The 22,928-nt window shown below is 48.4% G+C and overlaps 5 protein-coding genes across 7 annotated transcripts; all 5 read right to left on the bottom strand.

The window, feature by feature from the left end:
* Window positions 1–4,346: 4,346 nt before the first annotated feature.
* Window positions 4,347–6,667, bottom strand: LOC101786642 (STOREKEEPER protein). The gene is made up of 2 exons (XM_012845384.2): window positions 6,663–6,667; window positions 4,347–6,091 (listed from the first exon to the last, which is right to left on the bottom strand). Exons 1-2 carry the CDS (start codon window positions 6,665–6,667, stop codon window positions 4,666–4,668), a joined length of 1,431 nt encoding a protein of 476 aa, XP_012700838.1. The 3' UTR covers window positions 4,347–4,665.
* Window positions 6,420–7,818, bottom strand: LOC101768168. The gene is made up of 3 exons (XM_004952988.3): window positions 7,469–7,818; window positions 7,136–7,338; window positions 6,420–7,024 (listed from the first exon to the last, which is right to left on the bottom strand). Exons 1-3 carry the CDS (start codon window positions 7,562–7,564, stop codon window positions 6,673–6,675), a joined length of 651 nt encoding a protein of 216 aa, XP_004953045.1. The 5' UTR covers window positions 7,565–7,818; the 3' UTR covers window positions 6,420–6,672.
* Window positions 7,819–12,842: 5,024 nt separating this feature from the next.
* LOC101786244 (surface protein-like) lies at window positions 12,843–13,883 on the bottom strand. The gene has a single exon (XM_004955012.1). It carries the CDS (start codon window positions 13,881–13,883, stop codon window positions 12,843–12,845), a length of 1,041 nt encoding a protein of 346 aa, XP_004955069.1.
* A 1,729-nt stretch (window positions 13,884–15,612) lies between these two features.
* LOC101767760 lies at window positions 15,613–16,834 on the bottom strand. The gene is made up of 3 exons (XM_004952987.3): window positions 16,600–16,834; window positions 16,327–16,517; window positions 15,613–16,191 (listed from the first exon to the last, which is right to left on the bottom strand). The coding sequence occupies exons 1-3, from the start codon at window positions 16,693–16,695 to the stop codon at window positions 15,783–15,785; spliced, it is 696 nt and encodes a 231-aa protein (XP_004953044.1). The 5' UTR covers window positions 16,696–16,834; the 3' UTR covers window positions 15,613–15,782.
* Window positions 16,835–17,553: 719 nt separating this feature from the next.
* On the bottom strand, window positions 17,554–22,643 carry LOC101767362. Of its 3 annotated transcripts, none has more exons than XM_004952986.2 (8): window positions 22,394–22,643; window positions 21,640–21,759; window positions 21,303–21,422; window positions 20,697–20,786; window positions 19,529–19,618; window positions 18,456–18,798; window positions 18,151–18,355; window positions 17,554–18,039 (listed from the first exon to the last, which is right to left on the bottom strand). In XM_004952986.2, the coding sequence occupies exons 2-8, from the start codon at window positions 21,705–21,707 to the stop codon at window positions 17,897–17,899; spliced, it is 1,059 nt and encodes a 352-aa protein (XP_004953043.1). In that variant the 5' UTR covers window positions 21,708–21,759; window positions 22,394–22,643; the 3' UTR covers window positions 17,554–17,896. The 3 variants fall into 3 exon arrangements, with proteins under 3 accessions (XP_004953043.1, XP_012698801.1, XP_022680199.1); XM_012843347.2 differs by lacking the exon at window positions 22,394–22,643 and adding an exon at window positions 22,116–22,362; XM_022824464.1 differs by lacking the exon at window positions 20,697–20,786.
* Between the last annotated feature and the right edge of the window lie 285 nt (window positions 22,644–22,928).

The raw sequence follows: 22,928 nt of genomic DNA, 5'->3' as shown, positions 1-22,928 counted from the left end.
AACTCTCTACTCTGTGCAACGAAAGAAAGAAAGGGCCAGCACTGAGAACAACAGGTATTGCATCACCATCGGAACGTTGCTGTGGAGGTAGGACATGTACCTTAAATTCTTTCTTTTTGTTTGGAATTTTTCTTCTTCAAATGCACTTCAACATGTAGATGATAAATAGAACGAATATTGTCTCCTTTATATTTGTAGCATCAGGTCGTGAAGTAAGTCTTCAAAACAAAGGGGGTGATCTCAAGTTAACAGAAGGACACATGGTGCGATTTTCTTTCTCAAAAGATCTAATCATCCTCAGACACAACAAGGTGCGAAGAACCCTTATACTTTCATTCCATAAAAGAGTGAATGTAAAATTTACAAAGGGGTAGGGATCTCCTTTTATGGTAGGACTCCCCTTTTATAGTGTCTTGGAGGGCACTTTACATTCCACATTTACCCCTACCCAACCACTACATTTCTAGAATATGTTTTACACAAAAGTTCTTTGGAGATCACGCTTCTTACGCCTTCCGACAGCTCCGGGAATCACACTCTCACATAGTTCCGTGAATTCCGTCTTGACTGCTTCAACACTTCCACGCTTACCTCGCGTCCGAAGCTAACCTAGCTTCGGGGGCCTGGATCGCCTTAGCTTCGCATTCGGGAAACACACAACCTCGCGCTTTGCTCCCTGGTCCAAAACTGCGATCCTGCACAAGATAGCGGACAACTCGATACTCGTGGTTAGCTTCGAGTTCTCGAGGTCAGACTTTAGTTAGTTAAAAAGATCAGCGAATGTCTTCTGGCTTCGGGTCAAAGTTTAGGATTGCGAGGCTGAGGTTGCTTCTCAGCATTATGTTTTCCATCCGAGGTTAAGGGGTCTTACCCGAGATTAAATGTCCCAATGAACTGTGCTATTGACAGTGAGCAGAACGACATCAAGGGTGACTATCTTTTTGGGCGATCCCCAACACCAGTCATAAAAAAGTGAAACTATTCCAAACTTTAATTATAAGTTACATTTCATACAAATAGACTTCTATCAAAATAGTTTTGCTATGGGTTAAGTAAGGGGGCATACCCCCCCCCCCCCCCCCGAAAAAAAAAAGAAGCAGCAAATTTCCATTAATTTTTTCAAATTTTGACAGTATAGCTCTACAAACACATTTCTAAGTTGAAGAACCTAGAACTAAGTTGATACATAGGGACTATTCAAATTAAATAGGTTTAAAATGTGAGAGAGTGAAGACATTGATCATTCTAAAATGAAGCCATCATCGTAAAGAGATATTGCATGGAGGCATACTAAAGGAGGCATTGACATTCATCCTATCAACAATAGAAGAACAGACACGGACACAACATATTTCATGGAAGGTGAAAACAACAATATTTGCAATAGTAGCCTGCTCACATAAGTTGGTACTCCAAATAATAATATAAATGGAAGAAGAAAAAACATAGCAAGACTCACTGAGCCCAAAAGAATCATAACCGAAGCATTGTTGTCTCCACAGATATTTGCTTAGCATTATGCAGAAAATATATCAACATGCAGTGACATTCTACATTGGACATAATTTCTTGTGAATGGAGCTAGATTATTATAAATAATAATATGTATAGGAGCAGCGACACACACAAATTGCGGATCCATGCCATTACCTCGATGAGTGAACTGCACTAGGGGTACCTAAACTATTCCCGCACTCACTTAGGTCCATGAACTTCTAGATTAACCTTGGTTTGGATCTTTCAGGTTAACCTTCATCTTCAAGACTTGAGCACGTTCCATTCTTTCCATCATCAGCCCTTCTCCTTGTCCTCTTCCACTTGAACAGGACCCCATATCTTCTTCGGTGTTATTCTCCCTTTCTTCTCTGCTTGTTGCTTAATCATCCCCACTGACCCAACAGCTTCCTTTCCCTCCTTCACATCATTTACTGTAGGTGCTTCTTTGCATTCCAAGTCAATGTTCCAGTCACCATGCAAGGCAAACCGCTATTGAGCCTCTGAGATAACCTTTGTCCTTATCAGCATCACCCTTTTTCTATCCAGATTCCAGAGAAACAACCCAATCTTCTCCGGGTAAGGTACTAATCTCTCCTCTATATGTTTAGCAGACTCCTCTGATCTCATCATCTGTTCCTCATCAGAACACGTTACTAACGCAATTTCCTTCAGAAGTTTCTCACTGGTAAATGCCCCTAGCTCATTGTTGATAGATCGATCAATCATCTCATCTTGGAATAAACTGACCACGAAGGAACTTACCACAAGCAGACCCTGTAATGTTTTGCCGATATTCCCCGCACCACTGATCTGTGTTTTTTATTTATTATGATCAGGAAGCGGCATTGCTTGTTCTATACAAAAGCAGAATTAGTTGCAATCAAGACTCTACAATAATAATTTTAATTACATAATTTCTTGTCCTAGGTATTTGAAAAGTGTGGCATTCGTAAAAATCATTGAGGATGGGAACGGGATTATATGTGCTACCTATCCTTTTCCTTTTATTCTCTTTTTGGTAACTAGCAAATATGCCCGTGCGTTGCAACGGGAGAAAGAAAATTATGGCACAGCGGTAACTCAATAAATATGTACAAAACTCAGATGATAAATTATATTTTATACTCCACATGAATTATTTATAATATATAATTTATGGTCCACATATACAATGTAGGTGTATGTCAGAGTCAACAAGATGCAGAGGTATAAGTGGTGACACCAATAGTAGTACATTAGCGATATTGGTTGGTTTACTTTTCTTACGCTTGTTTTCTTTTGAAATCTGGATTTATATTAAATAAATAAAAGTTTTGAATGACTCATGGACGCAGCAGATCCGAGGAGCAGTTGGAAGTACCGGAAGTGGGCAATCCAATGAGATAATGACAGAAGCCCTGAAAATCCTGCTGCTATGGCTGCAAGGGTTATCCATTTCATAGGCGAGGGTACATGGACCGCATACAGGGTAGTTCCCCGCACTTGAAGCATAGCCCACGAGCAAATAAAAAAGACGGTAGAGATTACAGCAGCCGCTCAAGCTCGCTTGCCCCCGCTCCCCGAGCTCCGCCGCCACCCCTCCAGCTCCGCCCGGACCTCGATTCGCCGGCCCTCGAGCTCCCCCCCGAAACTCCACCGCCCTCGAGCTCCACCTGGAGATCTGCCACCACAGCCTGTCGTGCTCCCCCACCGGTGCCGCGGCCGCCCAGAGCTCTGCCGCCACCGCCCGTCGGGTCCCCCGCCGGTGCTGCGGGCAGCACCGGCAGATCCACGCCACCGCTGCGAGCTGGGGGAGCTGCACCCCTGCACTCCCTGCGCCATGCCGCCGCTCAAGCCCTGTCGCCCCACGCTCGGACCTTCCTCGCCGGATCTTGCGCAGCCCCCATGCCCGGCCGAATCCAGCCAAGATGAGCTGCGCCACCCCCAAATCGGCGGCTCGAGAGCCTCGCTGCGGTCCAGCACACCGGCCACCGGCTCGATTTCGACCTCCGCCGGTCGAATCGTCACGGGAGAGGCCACTGGCCCCTGCGGGACTCCCATGTACAGATCCAGCTCAACCGTCGATGCTCCTCCGCACGAGTACTGCCGCTTCAAATCGACGGATCCCAAGCTCCGATTCGGTGTCTAGCGAGAGGAGGGGCGGTGGAGGAAGGGGCTCGCGTGTGGACGGAGGCGACGGGCGGAGAGACTTGAGGGAGCGTGCGTGCCGTTGGGCGGCGTAATTTAGAGAAGAACTTTCCCTTTAAACCCCCTCTCTTTCCTCCTTTTTCAATCCGACACCCAGACTATTCATAATAATGGACTGCGGGTTGATTACACAAAACATCAAGGTTTTTTTGCAAAATGACCACGACGTACGAAAATCCGGGCAGAGAAAGATTATTTAGAGGTCCGGCGCGTGCCGCTCTAAATAATCTTTCCAGGTATCCAGATTTCTACATTCTCCAATTCCAAGCACTTAATGGTCACATCGCTTACAAAAGGGCGATTGACCACTATCCTATAACAGTACAGTGAGACGATTTCCAAAGTATTCTATATAAAAACTTGAAAAAGCCTTTTCAGATTCTGTAAGTCAAATCTAGCAAACCATAAGTGCAGGGGAGTGACATGACAGACATCAAGGGTAAATATAACTACACTTGAGTCCTGACCAATCCAACATATATCATTTCAGCGGACACCGATTTACTTCCTCCGGTTGGAAGAACCTAACAAGCAACAAGCTTGTAATTGTTCAGTTCACTGGGTCGCAAAATTTTGGCTAATGTCAAGCTAGATTCAACCTCGATGAAATGCAATGACATTCATATGCACAGATGCAGTTGAAACGGGAAAACTGAAACGAATATAGCCAAAGATGTAATTAACATTAAACAGAAACATAGCAGCAGCAACATGACAAATAGGCATAAGTTAGCACCTAAGCACATAAAGCATAACCTTTTTGGGTGGATAACAAGTAGCGTTCATAACTCCTTGATCTAGGTTTAGTTGGGATCAAGGACATCATATCCTTCGCCACAAAAGTAGAACAACGAACCATATATCCATAACATTAGACCAAGACTATTCTAGGCAACTGGAAGACTTAGGTCCCCCTTTTTGAGCAACATACTCACCGAACCACAGATTCCAGAATCCAGCAGTTCGTCAAATTCAACCTAATCAGTATGAACCCTCCAGTGCATCAAGCACCATCCGCATTGTCTCCTTCATCAGGTCCATCCGATGCAGCTGTTGCCTTATCTCTGACATTCTGAACTTCCGCAGCTTCTCCTCCATAGCTTGTGCCTTTGACTTCTCAAGTACACCAAATGCCTTTCTGAATATTGGTCCGCTCGGGTGCTCCTTCGATAGCTCCGCAACAGCCTCCCACAGGTAAGGGTACATTTGTTTTCCCTTCTCAGCATCATCTCTCCCACTACCATTGCCATGGCTAGCCCTACCCACAGCCGCAAGTGCATTGCCATTGCCATTTTCAAATCTAAATGCCTTTGGTTTCTTGCCCGGCCGTTCATGGTGCTCCCACCCATTCTCCATAGCATCATCACTCTCTTCAATCTCCTGCTCCTCATTGCTCTCCGCATCTCCAGTATCCTCATATGCATGAGATCCTCCTAAGATATCACCACTCTTAAATCCCCATACTTTCTTGCTAAGTTCATAGACATCACGCTCATGCTGCGTTGGCAAGTCAGGATCCCGTCCATTCCTTGCACGGGTGAACAACAACTTGTACTTATGCTTCAGGCGCCTAACCTTATCACTAAGCTGGGTAGTGGACGCATTAGCAGTGAGCTGACCACTAATCTGGCTGTGTACCTTGCCTGTGTCCTGAATCGACGCCGGGAGCTGGCCTTTCTTGGCACGGCACTCAACGAGGGCACTCAGTATGGTGATCTCGTCTTCAGGGCTCCAAACCCGGGGAGGGCGCTTCTGATGCTCCGGGGAGGCCCGCCCCGGGGAGCTGTGGCGGCGCTTGGAGCGGCGCTGGGAGGACCCGGCGGGGGCGCGGCGGGGCGCCTCCATCGGGCGCGTGCTGACGGGCTTGATGTTGGAGGTCTCGATGCGGGAGGAACGACGCGCGCGGGGCAACGACGAGGCGTCGCCCGCGCCGGCGCCGTCGTCCTCGGAGCCGGCGGCCGCCGCGGAGTTGTCGGAGTCGGAGTCGGAGTGGAGGCGGGGGGTGCGCTCGCGGTTGCGCCTCGGGGACGGCACGCGGCCGCCGGCGTCGGCGTCCGAGTCGGAGTGGAAGCTGGGGGAGCGCTTGCGGCGGCGCCTCGGGGATGGGGCGCGGCCGCCGGCGCTAGCGTCGGCGTCCGCATCGGAGTCGAGGCGGTCGCGGGGGGCACCCTTGCGGTCCCTGCGCCTAGGGGACGAGACGCGGCCGCGGCCGCCGCCTGCATCGGCATCGGAGTCGGATGCGGCCGCAAAGTCGGCCCCCGCGGAGGTGGGGGTGGAGGAGAGCGCGGCGGCGTTGGGGCGGAGGTTGGGGGGAGGGGTCTTGGAGCGGGATCGGGATCGGGATCGGGACCGGGACGGCGAGCGGGAGGGGATCGGGGACGGGGAGTTGCGGCGGCGGCGGCGGAAGCTCTTTTACCTTTAACACCCTCCCTTTGCACTTTTTAGCAACCGAGCCCCCCGTCTCTTCAAAGGTGGACCGCGGGTTGATTGCACGAAACGTCAGGGGTTTTTTTGCAAAATGACCATGACGGACGAAAAATCCAGGCAGAGACGTTACTTGCTTTAATAATAGGTAAAGATAAAGATAAAGATAAAGATTGGCTATCCTAGTTCTAGGGCTTGAATGGATGGATGGGCAGGTTAAACAAATTTACACTCGGCCGAGAAAATTTACTTTATGAAATAATGCATTTGTGGAAGAAACAAGATCATTAGATTCAATGAAGGTTTACACATGTAGAAGAGTGATTCATTGAAGAGTTTATGATGGTATAAACGTATTGTATGTGACTTGTTGGCTCAAATTTACACTTTTCTTATTAGCAAACTTGAAAACAGAGGCGTATACCAAGTGATGAGTCACACTTACAAATTGGCAAGTCGTAAGTACATGATGAGGAGATGCGAACGCTACAAAGCCAGTTGGCACGTAAACTAGCACAGCACCACAGAAAAGGCAAAAACACGCTGGAGCCGACCTCATCAGGCTCAAGCTGTCCCTGCAGGTTGCTTGTTGGCGCCGTAGGCATCGTACGGAGGTTGAGCCGGGTAAGCCACGGGAGCCTGGTTTGGCTGCCCCATCGCGACGCCCAGCGTGGGCGTCCGGTTCCTCTGCTGGAGGGCGTCGACGTAGGCCGTGATGGCGCAGGCGATGGCGATGACGGCCTGGATGGACGCCGACGCGAAGACCCCGTCCCGGAGCTCGTTGCAGACGAAGTCCAAGCCGCCGCCGCCGCCGTTTTGCCCGGGCTGCCGCCTGACCGCGGTGAATCCCCCCGTCCCTCCCGCGTTCCGCGACGCGCCGTACAGGAAGCTCACCGCCGCCGACAGCACCCACAGCCTGCAGCTCGGCAGCAAGAATTAATCAAAGCTGGTAGATCCGCGGCGCAGCGTGTGATCGGACTATCGGAGGGCCGTAGCCTCTAGCCTGTGTAGGAGGAGAGCAGCGTACCACGAGACTGCCGCGCACGCGTTCCTGGCGCAGCCGCGCCGCCTCTCGGGCGGGAGCGCGGCAGCGCCGAAGCGGCCGAAGCAGCCGCTGGCGGCGGTGACGAGCGCCACCGCGGCCAGCGAGAGCAGCGCGGCGAGGACGCCGCAGCCCAGCGCCGGCGTGCGCCGGTACTCGCAGCGGAACACGTCGGACCTCACGAAAGCCTGCGCGGCCGCCGGGAGGTTGAATCATGATCCGATCAGGTTAATTACAGCAGACACGGAGAAGGGAATAAGAACGCAAAGTTTGAGTAGGAGCAGATAGTTAGACGGGTGCCGCTTGCTAAGAACTTGCCTTGTTCTTGAAACGCTCCGCGGCGAACCCCAGCACGGCCGCGGCGAGGCCGAGCACGGCGGCCGCCGCGCACACCACCAACGCGCGTTTCTGCATCGCGTATCGGCTGGCCCTTCCGGTCGCTCTCCTCTCTCTCTGTGAAGCTCTGGTTGCTCAGTGATTCGATACAGGAAAGAGGAAATATCTCGCTGCAGCAGAGGGGACTATCAGCACGTTCCCGGGATTTGGTCGACCACTCGACCAGCACGCTAGACTATTGCACGACCTAATCTCCTACAACGAAATATTCAGCTCTCAAATCGTACTAACCACTTCATCGAGCAAGATTATATGGAGCATAAAAAAGACGAGGTCCATATCGGGACAGATGACTCCAGCGTTTGTCTGTCTTGAAATTGTGCAGCCGCGACCGGAGGGAGGATCAGCTGTTTCTGCAAGTGGTGTCTGCATTCGTGCAAGTGGGGTTTGCACCTCGCCGTCTGCTGACCTGGCGTCCTTCAATGCCTCGACGGGGCGATGGAGTAGCCGCGCGGTGGCGTACGTGGCTAGGAGCTTAGCGTGGGGCTCGCTCGTTGGCGCCACTGAAGATGTCTGTGTGGTTGGCCGTTCATATCGATGTCGGCCAGCCTGCAGACTGCAGCGACTCCATCGCCGGGGCATTTGCTCCTGTTCATAGCGTGGGATAGATAGGGACGTGAACTTTCGGTCCAACATCAGCCCATCCTCTCCTTCCTAGCTTCATCTTCTTCCCCGGGCAGCTCCCCACCCCCGCCGCCTCCACCACCCAGCCGCCCGCCCACTGTCCACCGCCGCCCTCTACCCCGCCTTTCCTAATCCGAAGCTTGTTGTCACGCCCGCCACCAGCCACCGGCCATCCTGCCCTGCCCGGCCAGCGCCGCTCCTGCACCGTCTCGCCCTCCGCCACCGGTCGTATCACCACCGTCGCTGAGCCTACCGCTGCCTCCCGACCTTCTCCTCTAAAGCCGGCGGCCATTGGAGCCCCGCCTCCCAGAAACCTGAAACCCTAAATCATCGCCGTCTCGACCACCACGTCTACTAGGAAAGTGGAGACCCCTCCAGGCCGATCGGCCTACCCTTTTCTTCGCCCGTTCACCTTCCAATTTTACCCACGAGCTCTCTAGACTATAAATACCTCGAAAATTCACCAAGCCCGAGGGGGATCAACCAGAAGTCGACGAATAGAGGGACACGCACCAGAGGGAGCTGAGGGCCGCTACAAATCTTCAAGGTTGTCTAGAGATGGCTTAGGCTAGACCCTAGCCGCCATGGTCGTCCCTGCGTGGCGAAGCCATGGTGGAGTTTCAGAGCCGAGCCTTGTCATCATCATGGCCTATGTACACACGATGGTGATGTCAATCTAATCTTATATTTACTTTGATCTACTATGATGCATGCTTATTCTCATATGACTAGCTAGCATATATTCTTAGTAGGAATAGATGTAATCGTGGTGATTAGTCTATATCTTACGGATACATCTTAGTAGTGCGTAGGAAGTCGGTGTGATTACTCTTGTATGGTGACAGCATGCGGGAGGAAAAGGTCGAACAATTGCGTAATGTTGAGTAGGATCGATGGCGAGTATTGAGGGAGTCGTTAAGGTAAAGCTTTAGGAAATTGGAGACGTGAACACGCACCTCGCAAGGGCGACCATAAGAAAGTAGACCGCTTGCGAGCCGCCTTTTTAAGAGATACTCTTTACCAAGGTGTTGCATAGATTGGCTACCACTTTGGCTGGAGCTCCAACAAGAAGATAATAGGCTCATGCTACCTTTTGTTGTGTTACCTTATATATACATGGATGTGATCTATTTACCCTATTTATAATGCTTATCTCGAGATTGGGTTACATTTATATGCAATTCATACTTCTTAATAGGATTAGAGCTGTTTAGCTAGATAGAGAACCCTAGTCAGTTCGCTGCTGATCTATGGATTGATAAACCTTGGATATAATACTCTAAGGGAAAAGCTACAATGATCCGTACGTTTGTGGTTCACAACTTGATGTTCATGAAATATTGAATAAAAGCACAACCATGAAAAAAGGTTGTTCATCTAGCATGTGTGCAACGCTAGTCTGTATGACCATAGTACACGCGCATGTGCACGAAAAATGGTACAGGAAATACCCACGCATCATGCATGATGGCCTTGCTAGTTTGGGCCGACATGATATTGGGCTTTCCTGGTTCCTGGGCTATACGATTCAGATGTTTTCTAAGCTACACGATTCAGATGTTTTCTATCTTTCACGAGATACTGTCTATCTTGTGGAAGATAGAAAACATCTCCATCGCACAGGAAGCATCAGGTCCAGGACCTCAAACAACTGGCCGGTCAATAGTGTCTGTTCGTTGTTGTCGCAAAAGTTGCGGTTTGAAGTCTTGAATGCAGGAATGGCATGATTGCAGGCTGGAGCTTAGGTGATTGTTGCGAAAATGTACGTTGTAATAAGTGACAGTAGCATATTCTGGTGGGTTGAATTTTAATTTGTTCCCTGAGTAGAAAATGAGCTAGAGTCTGAGAATATGGACGAAGAAAGAACAGTAAGTGTAACCAAAAGTTTAAACAATGAGAGCACGTTAGCACAGACCAGAGCATCAATATTGCCCAAAAGACTACAACTCAAAGAAACAAGTAACGTTCACGTGCCTATAATGGAATATCAAAACCACATTTGCTGTCTGGTGACATCAGACATGCCATTACACATTCAGAATCACTGTGATGAACTGATGGTACATAATCAAAGATGAACCAAAACTCTTTTCAAAGATGCGTCAAAACTAAAAGAGACAACTGAAGTTGACATGTTCAGTTCTGAACCACATTTGGTGTCAGGTGACTACTTGCACAACATACATCAGACCTTTGCACTCAGGTGATATTTGATTCAGGCTACACGCTTGACATAGCAACACATACCACACCAGAATCCAGACATACTGTACTATCCTACTCCACTTCAATCTGCGGCGCTCTACGCGTCGGCCTTGAGAAAGAGCCCGAGTCGTTGCATGGTGCCCGGACGACCATACTCCGCGATGGAGAGATCCTTCAGGTCCCTCTCGTCAGGCAGCACCGCCCTCTCCATCTCCAGCAGCTCCCGGCGGACCTTCGCCTTGGCGATCAGATCGGCCTTGGAGTGCTCCTCTGCTTCCGTGCTCCGCGGCCATCCTCTTCCGAAGGGTACCCTGCGCAGGGTCTACGGACGTCTCGACGACGCAGCTGCGGGTCACCTTGGTGCGCTTCGGACTGGGCTCCGGGAACTGCTCCTGAGCGGCGGCGGCGCGGCGAGCCGACTTCTTCTCCCGCACCATGGCGCCGCAAGTAGCAGTTCCGACGACCTGCGGCCGCTTCATGAGCGGGCGGGCGACAGGTATGATCTCCATCTCGACGACGGCACCGTTGCGGACGAGCTTGGTGTACTTCGGCCAGGGCACGGGGAGCTTCTTCCGGTCGGCGCCGACTCGGCCGGTCGACGACTCCCGGGGACGCTTCGAGAACGGGCGGGCGCTGGGAACGGGAGCGGCGCGACGAAGGGCGCCCATTATGGCTCGCTGCATGGCGAACGAGCAAGCAGATAAACATTCGCGGGTCTCGCCGCAAGCGATCGAGAGGTTTCGCCGGGAGGGAGAAGATCAGAAGAGGGCCGGTGGGAGGATGGATCTGGATCGATTGAGGAGACGGGATCGGCATGGATCCGTCGATTGGTTTTATCGTTCCCGGGCGAGGGGCCTCGACTCGAGTCGGAGACGGTCGCCAGCACGCGCTTACGCCGGCTGGTTCCGACTTCCGACTTGCAAGTTCCAACAAGAATTCGAACAAGAAGCAAGCTTGGCGCCTTGCCTGTTCACCAAGCACCAGGAGGCGGGAATTTGTTTCCGTCTACCCACCAAGGAAACGTAATCTGATTAGGCAATGGCGGTGATCCTTCCGATCTTCTGTACAGTTGCAAAGCGGCAATCGAGACCGATTGGCACCAGTCACCAATTGTTTGCCAAGAGCACAAAACCGATCTTGCACCTGGAGGATTTTGACAACATGATACAGGGGTTTCTCAGGAACTCAAACGTGTGTATCGGTGCACATTCGTTTACTACGAATATACGTTGAAACGATTATTCAGAAAAGATACATCTTCTTTTTTTTTGAACGGAAAAGATACAAATGCAGATCCAATCACTGAATACGGTTGGAGAATCACACAGGTCAGAGCGCATAACCCTTTTGGGCTGTCTGCGATGCGGCCAGTGGCACCTCTGCCCAACGGCCCAGCTGGACTACCAGGCCGTATTTTGCAGGCAGACCGCGTCACTTGGGCTTTCGAAGCCCGTCTAGAGTTTGCAAGCCCCAGGCCTTTATGTAGTGATGACGGTTCCGGTGCATAACAGTGAAGCCTGGAACAGTCAAACAGAATCCTCTCTTCATCTCTTGAGTAGAAAAGAGAACTCTGAGCCCACCGCGCCATGCTCACCTCATGCAACTACTCCGTAGCTGCTAATGGTTATTCCTCCTTGTCGCAAAAGTTGGGGGCTGAAAACTTAGATATAGGAATGACATGATCGAAGGCTGAAGGAGCTTGGTTGATTGTTGCCAAAATATGTGTTCTAATAAGTGACCCTTAGGCAAAGCTGTCATGTGCGTGTGCCAAGAAACTTGTATGTGAACCTGTTGATGCATCCAGGGTGGGAAGTGGAAACAAAGTGCATGATTCTGCAAAAGTCTTTGTATTCTGATTGTAATACGTGTAAGGCTGCACCTTTGTTTCCCCTCGATTGAAACTGAGCTACAGTACGAGAAAATGAATGAAGAAAGAACAAGAAGTGTAGCTAAAAGTGCAGACAAATGAGAGCAGTTTAGCACAAGAATAGAACATCAAACCTTGCATGAAAGGCTGGAAGCCTAGAACTGAAAGAAACGAGTAAAGTTAACGTGCCCATCCATAACACACATTTGCTGTCCGGAGGCGTCAGACACATTCAGAGCCACTGTGATGAACTGATGATACACAATGAAAGATCTATGCATCAGTGAGAGTCACATGAGACTTCATCAAGAACTCGATCTATAGTTACAAATAAAGCATCAAAAGTTGCCCAGAACTAAAAGGGACAGATTAAGTTTACATGTTACATGCTGAAATATTGGCATACCCAGCCCTGAAGCACATTTTGCTATCAGGTGACAACTGATTTAAGCTACATGGCACAACATACATCTATCAGACATTTACTCTCAGGTGATATTTGATTCAGGTTACATGCTTGACACCACAACACATACTGCAGCAGACTTCAGACATGTCCATTCAGACAAACTATCCTACTCCAGCTCAATCTGCACCGCTCTACGCGTCGGCCTTGAGGAAGAGTCCGAGCCGTTGCATGATGCCGGGACGGCCATACTCGGCTATGCACAGGCGCCGCAGGTCCCGTGCGTGGATGCTCTCGTCGGGCAGCACCGCCCTCTCCATCTCCAGAAGCTGCCGTCGGATCTTCGCCTTGGCGATCAGATCGGTCTTAGAGTGCTTCTCTGGTTCCTTACTCTGCACCACCTCCGATGCCGGTTCCGGTGCCGGCTGCACAGATGTTCCGTTCTCCTGGGGAAGGACCGCCTGTGGAAGTGGAACCGGGACGTCGACGGTCTCGTCGGGATCGCTGTCAGATTCGCTGTCCGAATCTGAATCACTCGAAGATGAGCTTCCGGAGTCGCTGTCTGAATCTGAATCGCTCGAAGACGAGCTTCCAAAATCGCTGCTTGAGATCGGGCTATTGCCGGATTCGCCAGCCTTCTCAACGGGAACGGCAGGGGAGACGCCGCCGCAGATGTCGACGAACTCGTTCTTGTCCTCCGCGCTCTCGAACTCAACGATCTTCGCGGGAGTAGAAACCTTCGTCCGCTGCGCCGGTGGCGTCTTGATGGAAGCCTCCGCCGGCGCTTCCGATCGTGGCTCGGCGGCGGCCATGGACCGCTCGTTGTTGCCGCTGGACAAGAGCTCCGCCTTCCTCAGGAGGGCGTGGAGGGCGTCGAGCTCCGCGGCCATCCTCTTCCGAAGGGTTCCCAGTGCAGGCTCGACGGAGATCGTCTTGACGCCGTCGCGGGTCACCTTGGTACGCTTCGGACTGGGCAACGAGAACTGCTCGTCTGCGCCGGCGCGGCGAGCCGACTTCTTCTCGCGCACCATCGTGCCACAAGTAGCGGTTTCGACGACCCGCGGCGGCTTGACGAACGGGCGGGCGTTGGGCACCTCGCCGTCGCCGCCGACAGGAATGACCTCCATCTCGACGACGACGCCATTACGGACGACCTTGGTGTACTTCGGGCAGGGCGCGGAGAGCTTCTGATCGCCGCCGACTCCGCGGGTCGTCGACGATGACTGCCGCGCCATGGCGCCGCAAGCCGCGGGTGCGGCTGCCCGCGAACGCTTCGAGAACGGGCGGGCGACGGGAGCGGGAGCGGCGCGACGAAGGGCGCCCATGGTTGGCCGCACGTCGAATGGGCGAGCAAACTCTCGCGGGTCTCGCCGGACGCCGGGAGGGAGAACTCAGAGAAGAGGACCGGTGGGAGAGGGAGGATGGATGTGGAGGCATGGAGGCATGGTGGGGTGCTATTAATCGTCCCCGGGCGAGTGATTCGAGTCGGAGACGGTCGCCGCCACGCGCTTCCGATGCGCCGGATGGTTCCGAGTCCGACAAGAATTCGATCGAGAAGCAAGCTTCGCGCCTTGCCCTTTTTCCAAGCACCAGGAGGCGGCAGTATGTTTCCGTCTCTCCCGCCAGAAAACGTAATCCGACGAGGCAATTGTTTGCCAAAACACAAAACCAATCTGTTGCCGGAGACCGATTGGCACAAGCCGTAAATTGTTTTGCCAAAACACAAAACCGCTCTTGCACCTAGACGATTTTGACAAAATGAAATGCCCAGGCATGCACGGATTACCGATTCAAAGCTTACATTACGAACTCATGGTGTGTATCAGTGCAACACTTCATGTACTCCGAACGTATAATGAAACGATTATTCAGAAAAGATCAAAAGATACATATTCTCGCTCATGGTATTGCGGTTCCCATCACTGAACACGGTTGGAGAATTATGTAACAGCCTATAACACTGATCAACAACAGAAACAAAAATCCATGCAAAAAGAATACAATCTCATCGATGCATCCAGGAATCTCTTAGGCCCCGTTTGGAACCCTTCATTTTGAAGGAATTGGAATCTATTTAATGGAGTAGACTAATTTATCTTGGAATGTGGGATTCCACAACTTTCCAAAGTTTAGATATAAGCCTATGTTAAATTCATAGGGTGGGAGATGGAAATTGATTCTATAGATTATGATTATTAGAATGGAATTTAATTCTTATAGCACGCTCTTCGACTCGCTTCCATGTAGCAGAAATGCAGCACATAAGTATCTCTCTCATATGACCAACAATAATATACAAATATATTTCACATACAATTATATTAGCTTAATTAATTTATTTTTAAATTATGATTATTAGAATGGAATTCAATTCCAAGGATCCAAACAAGACCTTATGGAATTACCTCGGCGCATGTAAAGTGCAAAATTTAAAACAAACTATTGTTATTATGGTATTCTCGGAAGAAAACACAATTGGGATATTTCCAACAAAGTACTAAGTCGTGCATTGGCATTATTTGTCATACATGGAGGGATTACACGTAAGAAAAGAGAGAAGATTATTTGCCGCAACTAACTAGTCTTTCGAGTCATGACTAAGTGCTGTTTAGAAGTTGTCTTAAGTCAGCTATTTTAAACTTTGGTTAAATGTTTTTTTTTAATGTCAAGTTTGGGTATTTAAAAATGACACGAGTAGCTGATTCGTCTCCAAACGTACTTTCATGAAACACACTTTTACTTTGTTTTATAAATATTTTCTAATAAAAGTACTACTCAAAGGTGTTCTTTGTCAATGTCCAAAATATCCTTAATTGTGACAGGAGGAAAGTTAGCGTACAACATAATCCAATATGTGTGAATTATTCAATGCCCATATATTAAACTAGTTGGAGAGGTTGTCTATTGTGTCATTTATAGATGACATGGACACTTACTTTTTTTTTGAAAGGATGACATGGACACTTGTGAATAAGCCTTTCATTGAAAAATAAAAATATATCTTGTACTCTCATAAAATGGAGGGAGCAATAGATTCCACATTTGATAAATTGCACTTACAAATTCGTAATATATTTCATGACACGTACACCGGTACACCGTACACGGTGTGGGTTGGAAACTTGGAACTGACGTCAAGCTGTCCCCGCAGGTTGCTTGGCGCCGTAGCCGCCGTACGGCGGAGGAGCAGGGTAAGCCATAGGCGGCGGCGGGTAGGCCGGAGGCGGGGGGTAGGCTGGCGGTGGGTACGGCTGCGACCACTGCGGCTGCCCCATCGCCACGCCCGGCGCGGCGAACTGGCCCGGTACGGCCGGGTAGTCGTCCATCCGCTGGAGGTAGACGTAGGCCGCGATCGCGCACGCCGCAGCGGCGCCGGACAAGATGGACGCCGTGGAGAAGATGCCGCTCTTGAGCACGACGCAGCCGTAGTAGTAGTAGCCGCGGCCGTAGCGGCCCCGCCTGCTTGTCGAGAGGCCCCGCGTCCCGCCCCTGTTCAGCGCCGCGCCGTAGAGGAACATCGCCGCCGCCACCGCCACCAGCACCCTGACGAGGCAAGGCATCTCGGCAAATCAGATCGATGGTCTAGCGACACGCAATTGAGCGGCGGCGCGCGGCGCCACGCGCGGAACGGCGGGCACCACTGCGAGTTCACGGCGTGCGGTTACAGCAGCAGCTTACCACGCGACGATCGACAGCCTGACGACGGTGGCGTGCCGGCGGCCGGTCGCCGGCGCGTTGCGGCCGAAGCAGCCGCTGGCGGCGGTGGCGAGGGCCAGCCCCGCCAGCGCGAGCAGCGCCGCGACGACGCCGCAGAAGAGCGCCGGCGTGCGCCGGTACACGCAGCGCCGCCCGTCGAAGGCCACGAAAGCCTGCGCGTCCGACGCGATCGATCATGACCACCTAACAACGAAGGCAGGACGCAAGCTTGAGGAGCAGAGATGCTTCACTTACCTTGGACTTTGTGGCCTCCGCGACGAACCCCAAGACGGCGGCGGCGAGGCCGAGCGCGGCCACCGCCGCGCTCACCAGCACCACGCGTTTCTGCATCCTTCGAGTCTTCAACGTCAGACCGTCCTGTGCGGCTGTGCCTATCCAAAAACCGATGTGAAGAGAACAGAGGAGCAAACGAAATATCTAGCTGCAAGAAACGCGTCTGCCACTGGGAGAGCCGGATTTGCTAGTCAAATAATGGAGGGTTTAATATTTTATAACAAGACGAATTCGGGGTGTGGCCATCATGACACGGCATCATCGGAAGGATACAGAAGTATCCGTACGATAATGTATTGAGCACGGAATAGGTCCATCTCTCCGGCTAACCTGATTCCGCGAGAGACGGCGTTTGCCAACTGCATGAAATTTCTTTTAATTTTCCCAATTCCTTATCAGTATCACAAAGCAAGAGGATAACTTGCCTGAGTTACTAATTAACAGAGGCTTCGAGAGCAGTGACTAGACAAGATCTGCCAGTTTCACGAGATTCCATTTTTTTTTTACAGTGAACCTAGGACATGAAGATACGATAGCTTAGCTGGAACCTGGTTTTCAGGGGAAACAGGGGGCGTGCTCTGTTCGAGCAAATATGTTAATACGGCAAAAAGAAAAAAAAACGGCATATCGTAAAATTTGCTTCTCACATTAACATACATACCTCAGATACGTAACCCCTAAAACAATTACACGAACTTAACTATCCATAATAGAATAAAGCTTCGTTTATCTGATAAAAAATTGAACTGAAACGGTAGGTACAATAACTGATTTGAGAGAACAATTAGAGCTACCTTGTTAACATATGAACAGAAATATGAGAACTGAGCATGAACTAGGCCATGTATGAACTGCGCACTGGATCGAAGTTAAAACCACATTTATAGATGAGGAGAAAGACCAGATCACGACAGCTGATTCATGCAACGAGTAAATAACTTAATATTAGTATCGGTGGTTTTTACATATTCCAAGAAAATAACACAGAAACTGAACCACGTTCCCATTCAACATGCATGTATTGCTATGCAGCCAGCAGGCACATCGACATGCACCTAGGGTTACATATATTAGTATCACCTAGAGGTAGGTCCTGAAATCTGCATCCTGGTTGGACTTGGACCTACTATACTGGGTTCGGACCAGCACACACCATGTAATCCCAGAAATGTTCACCATCGAACCATAAGCTAATGCTCAATTGCTCATCATACGCATCAGCTTCGTCTTCCAAGGTAGATGGAACATTATCATAAGATTATTCAGAATCGTACAAGAAGCCGTCCGCATCACATCCGTACATGAAGGGGAATTCTGTATCTGGATTGCCTCTGTCATATACACCTATTATAGGATGCCTCAGATCATCCATCCCTTGCTTCTTGCATGCGTCGCAATGGCCTATTACAGAGAAATATTTCATGACATGATGTTGTGTGTACAAATGAGCAAAAAGTAAATGTTATTGCACATCAATAAGATTTCAGCTCAATAGGATGAAGATTTTCATACCATTTTCATACAGCTCTAGAGGAGTGCAGAAGTAAATTTTCTGTCTAAATATCTCCTTCACTTCCGCAAAGAAAAGTGCTGATGTCCAATCAGCAGAACCATTAACCTTCATCTTGACAGTGAAGTTGAAATGGTGAAAAATCTTGTGATAATTTTCCACACTAAAACACTGGTGCTGAAGCTCATCAAATTCATACTGAATATCCTATAACCAAAAAAAACATTTGTTAGGAATGAGTACCTAAAAGAAGTCATTTGGTAGTAAAAACTGTAAGTAACTGAAACAACTAGAAATGCAAACAAACCTCAAAATCATCTTTGTCTTCAATGTATTTATTAAATGCTACCATCACCTCCTCCCTCATCCATTTCTTCCCATTTTGAGCAATTTCTTCGTAGGAAGCTTCAGAACATCGCCCTTGCTCTGGAACTGATGGAGCTTGTTCTGATGCTGGAACTGATCCAGCTTCTTCTTGTTCAGGTGCCACCTTTGACTCTGATCCAAACTCATAATTGTCTAGTGAAGATTGCTGGGACATTGCAGCCAGAGCATCTTTTTGATTATTCCAAAGATATTCAAAAGCATCTTCCACACTATCAAACGTATGCTCCTTCAAGTACTCCTCAAGTTCGCGAAGCCCCTCTGACCTAAGTAAAACCATGACCACATGGTAATCAAAGGTTAGTTTTATTTTAATCATACAGCAGGCTAACACAAAGCCCCTCAGACCTAAGTAAAATCATGACCACAAAGTCATCAAAGTTTAGTTTTATTTGAATCATACAGCAGGCTAACACAAAGATACACCCTAAGTAAAATCATGACCCACGTAAAGATGTTTCCTTGCTTTGGAGGTATACCCTAAGTAAAATCACGATCTAAGTTAACACGTTTCTCATTGCTTTTAGTGTGGAAGGACAGCTAATTCAAATCACACTCTAAATGGAAACAATGAACTTATAAGTTATTATGAAGGGTACCATTACGCAAATGAACTCGTTTTCCTAAAATTGAAAAAAAACAAATAGCAGCTGCTTAGAAATGATTATGTAAAGCAATAAAAAAGTACAGTAATATTCATGTATGGAAGTGGTAGGTTGGACACTTCCGTGGTGGCATTGTTAAATACTAGGACATGTTTTTATATGCAATTGTCTCAGAACATTATGCTTTATAGCAGCAACAATTTTATTTATGGTGCTTAAAATATAGGGCACAAACTAATCTCATGTCCCATTGCTATTTTCCGTTAATTAGTCCACATGCACATAAAAATAGTTAATACCTTATGCTTATAATGAAAATTGCATGTAAAAAAAATCTTAAAGGAGAAATCCAATTTACACATAGTATCAAATAGAGTTGGGATGTGTTTACTTGGGCGACACAACTTCCACGGCAGCTGATGGCTCCATAATTGCAGAATCAGGTAGGCCACTACTAGTATCACTAGTATGCACCACAACCCTAGATTAAAGCAATTTAAACTAAACAAAGTCAGCCAACATTTATTAAATCTTCTTGCAAACAGAATTTTGACTATAATGATTCTAGAACAGAAAGTACTTGTAAAGTTGTAATCGTATTGCACTTGTCCATATTCTATACTCAAGTTCTCAAGTTCAAATGAGTCCAATCAAGGTATCGCATAGTAGCAGTTTGCTGGTCAATCTAGAGATCTTGGAAAGGTTTTTTTCAACATGAGACCTCAGTTGGGAGGCACAGGCTCAGGTTCTATCAGTACCCAAACAAATATTCCTCTACTAGGTTAGTCAGGTCACAATCAGTATCAGCACCACCGTCCATCACAATGATAAAGGTGACTGCTTTCTGGTGGCTGGTTTGTGGTTTGGAGAATTCAGGGTATTACTCCACCTTGTTTCTCCCTCAACTCACATTAACCCTCACAGTCCTACTTTGTCGGTTTGGGTTGGTTGAACAAGACAAAACTACATTGAGTAGGTCAGGCTAAGCCAAGAAACTCCCAAAGAAACTGTAGATTTACTAAAATAACCATACACTTTTTTTCTCAAGCACAAAGTTAAATCCAACCTTTGGAAGCACTGAGACAATTGTGCGAAAAACTTGCAAGGATGAGAACATAACTAGCAGTTTTTCACCACAAAAAAGGTATGGATCTCTTCCTATGACATAACAGATTCCGTAGCATAGTAGTGCAAAATGAGTTTCTTTACCAAACAAGTGCAATCATTTTGCTGAGCAAAACAGGTTGCGCTATTGAATAGAGCTAGGACCTCCCACAAGTCAGGGAAAGATGAGGACAAATTGACATTGGGTTTAAAAGTCGTGGGGGACAGGATCATCCAGTCATGTTATCACCAAACAAAATAGGAAGGATACTATGAGAAGTAAAACAAATAACAAGTAGGTACTACACCCAGAACAGAAACAATAGAAAGCTCAGTCTTCTGGTTTCACTGAGATACATACTTAAATGATACAACTTGTCTTAAGAAAACAAACCAACCAATAACCGAACAGAAAAATGACCAAGCATCATAGTAAACATGCTTGGGAGACTTACAGTGGTGATAACACTTTTTGACATGCTGACAACCCATCAGTTGTAGAATTATGCTCAGGACTGCCCATGTCACCCAAACACACCACAGCCCTAAGTCAACAATTTACAACCATGTTGTCAATCAACATCTATTCAGAGTAAAAGACTTGGGGGAAAGGAACCTTATAAGAGAACAAACCAACTAACAATCAAACCAGATAATCATCATAAAACAAATTATAGCAAACAAGAGTTGGGATGTGCTCAAGTGGAAATGAGTGTGGGGGAGACAAAGAAGCAATTTGCATGTGCATCTAGAGAACTGAAAATATTTTCTTCAGGGAAATGAATCTCATGAATTATGATTGCAAGGCACTTCTCAATGACACTGGATATCGCCAAAAGAGGGCAACATTAAGCACCAGGCCAGGGTTAGTGGGATAGGCGAAAAGGAGAGTACTTCTACAGTTTTCAGCAAAAATTCTCTACTATGTTCAGAAAGGGGGTCAGGAGTGGTCTAACTCTTGGATGAGCACTGCAATTTGTGCAAACCACATCCAAGGATGCCGTGAAGTTATAACAACAAAAGGCCCATGATTTGAATGAAAGAAACAATAATGGTCATACCCATCAGTCGAATCAAGTGTAGAGGGTGAGTCATTCAGCGACAGTGCCTCGAACTTTGATGTATCTGGAATTGTAGGGCCAATCTCATTGCTGCTCACCTCAGTGACATCCTCCTCAACCCTGATCGGAACATGTTGTTTGTTGAAAATTACAATGGAGGTATTGCATACAAAGTAATAGATATTCTAGGGTACATGGCCATTCTGTGCCTTCTATAAGAAGGCCAGCAGGAAATACTAGGCAAAAGGAATGCAATGGTAGCTATTTTTTATGGAAAGCAGCAGATATATACATTGACCAAAAATGGAAAGAGCAAAACAGTAATTAAGGCACTTACAGTAAGTTGGTTGGTGGCCGTGCTCGTCCTGGATTACGTCGAGATCGCCTCGGGTGATCTGAATACATGGAACTCTGCCAAATACGCGTTTGAGCTGCATGTTTTGGTCTCCGGCGAGAACTGCAAAATATGTAAAAGGTAAATTTTTACCGACAACCGTATGATTGTATTTATCCTGAGGCTAGCAACAGCGGTCTCTGCTCATCCTAGAATCAAAGAACAGAAGTTTGGAGGGGGCAACAAAATGTAAAACAGAGAGCCCAAAGGCTAAGACATTACAATCAAAATTCTTTTTCCCTGCCAGGTCAGAAGCAAGAGCACCCCCAAAGCGCTTCAGAGAGTCATCATAAGCTCTTGAGCTCCACGAAATGCCACTGACCACAGGGAACATCTGCTCCACACCTTCTGAGCTAAATATTTGGTGAACCGGAACGTAAAGGGGAAAACGTTTTGAGGCGAGTGAAAAAATAAGCTACCTTTAAAAAAAATTCCCCATTTCTCCTCCTTTCCCCAATTCCGCTCACATGGCTGCTGCTAAGGAAATATGAACTGAATGGAACATCAATCTTTCTGGCTATATAGGAGCAGTGAACAGATGTTCCGCAGATGGATGATCGGATTAGTGAGCATGGGGCAGCTGAGGAATTTGCTCGGGACAATATTCGTCAAATCTACTTAGAGCAGAGGAGAGGAGAGGAGAGGAGAGAAGAGGGGAGGGAAACTAAACAGAGGAGGGGGAGCGGAGGTCACTCACCCAGTTCCACGGGAGGAGGTCCCTCTCACGCCGCATCTTCATCGACCGGTCGGCGTAGGATTGGATTACCATGCCATAGTCATGCCCAGCGATACAGAGATGGACGAAGCCGCGACTCGAATCGCGATCCATGGCGAAGGCGAGAGCAATTTCGAGTCGCTCGCAAGGGAGGAGCGTTTGATTGGGGGAATTTGGTGGCTAGGAATCCTTCACACACAGAAACAGTCAGCTTAGCTCGGCGGGGAAGCGGTTCCTCACAGGTGCATAGTGACAGGTAGGCCTTAGTCCACACTATGAGATTGGTTTGGGTTCGGTCCGGTTCGGTCGTCATGTTTGCGTTTGGTCGTACGCATGTCAGCTGTTTCAAATTTTATTTTTTAAAAAAATTAAAGGCCTCCTACATTTTTAGACGAATTTTCAGTGTTTCGGATGTTTATGCCACTTTTACCGGAAATGCACCATTGTCCTCAAAATTGGGTCAGGGGACACACCATTTTCTCTCTAAAAAGAATTTGAGAACCTATTTTGAGAAGAA

The sequence above is a fragment of the Setaria italica genome, chromosome I (genome assembly GCF_000263155.2).
Source record: "Setaria italica strain Yugu1 chromosome I, Setaria_italica_v2.0, whole genome shotgun sequence".
Lineage (NCBI taxonomy): Eukaryota > Viridiplantae > Streptophyta > Magnoliopsida > Poales > Poaceae > Setaria > Setaria italica.
Note: the sequence above shows the minus strand (reverse complement) of the source record. Positions and strands in the feature narration are given on the sequence as shown.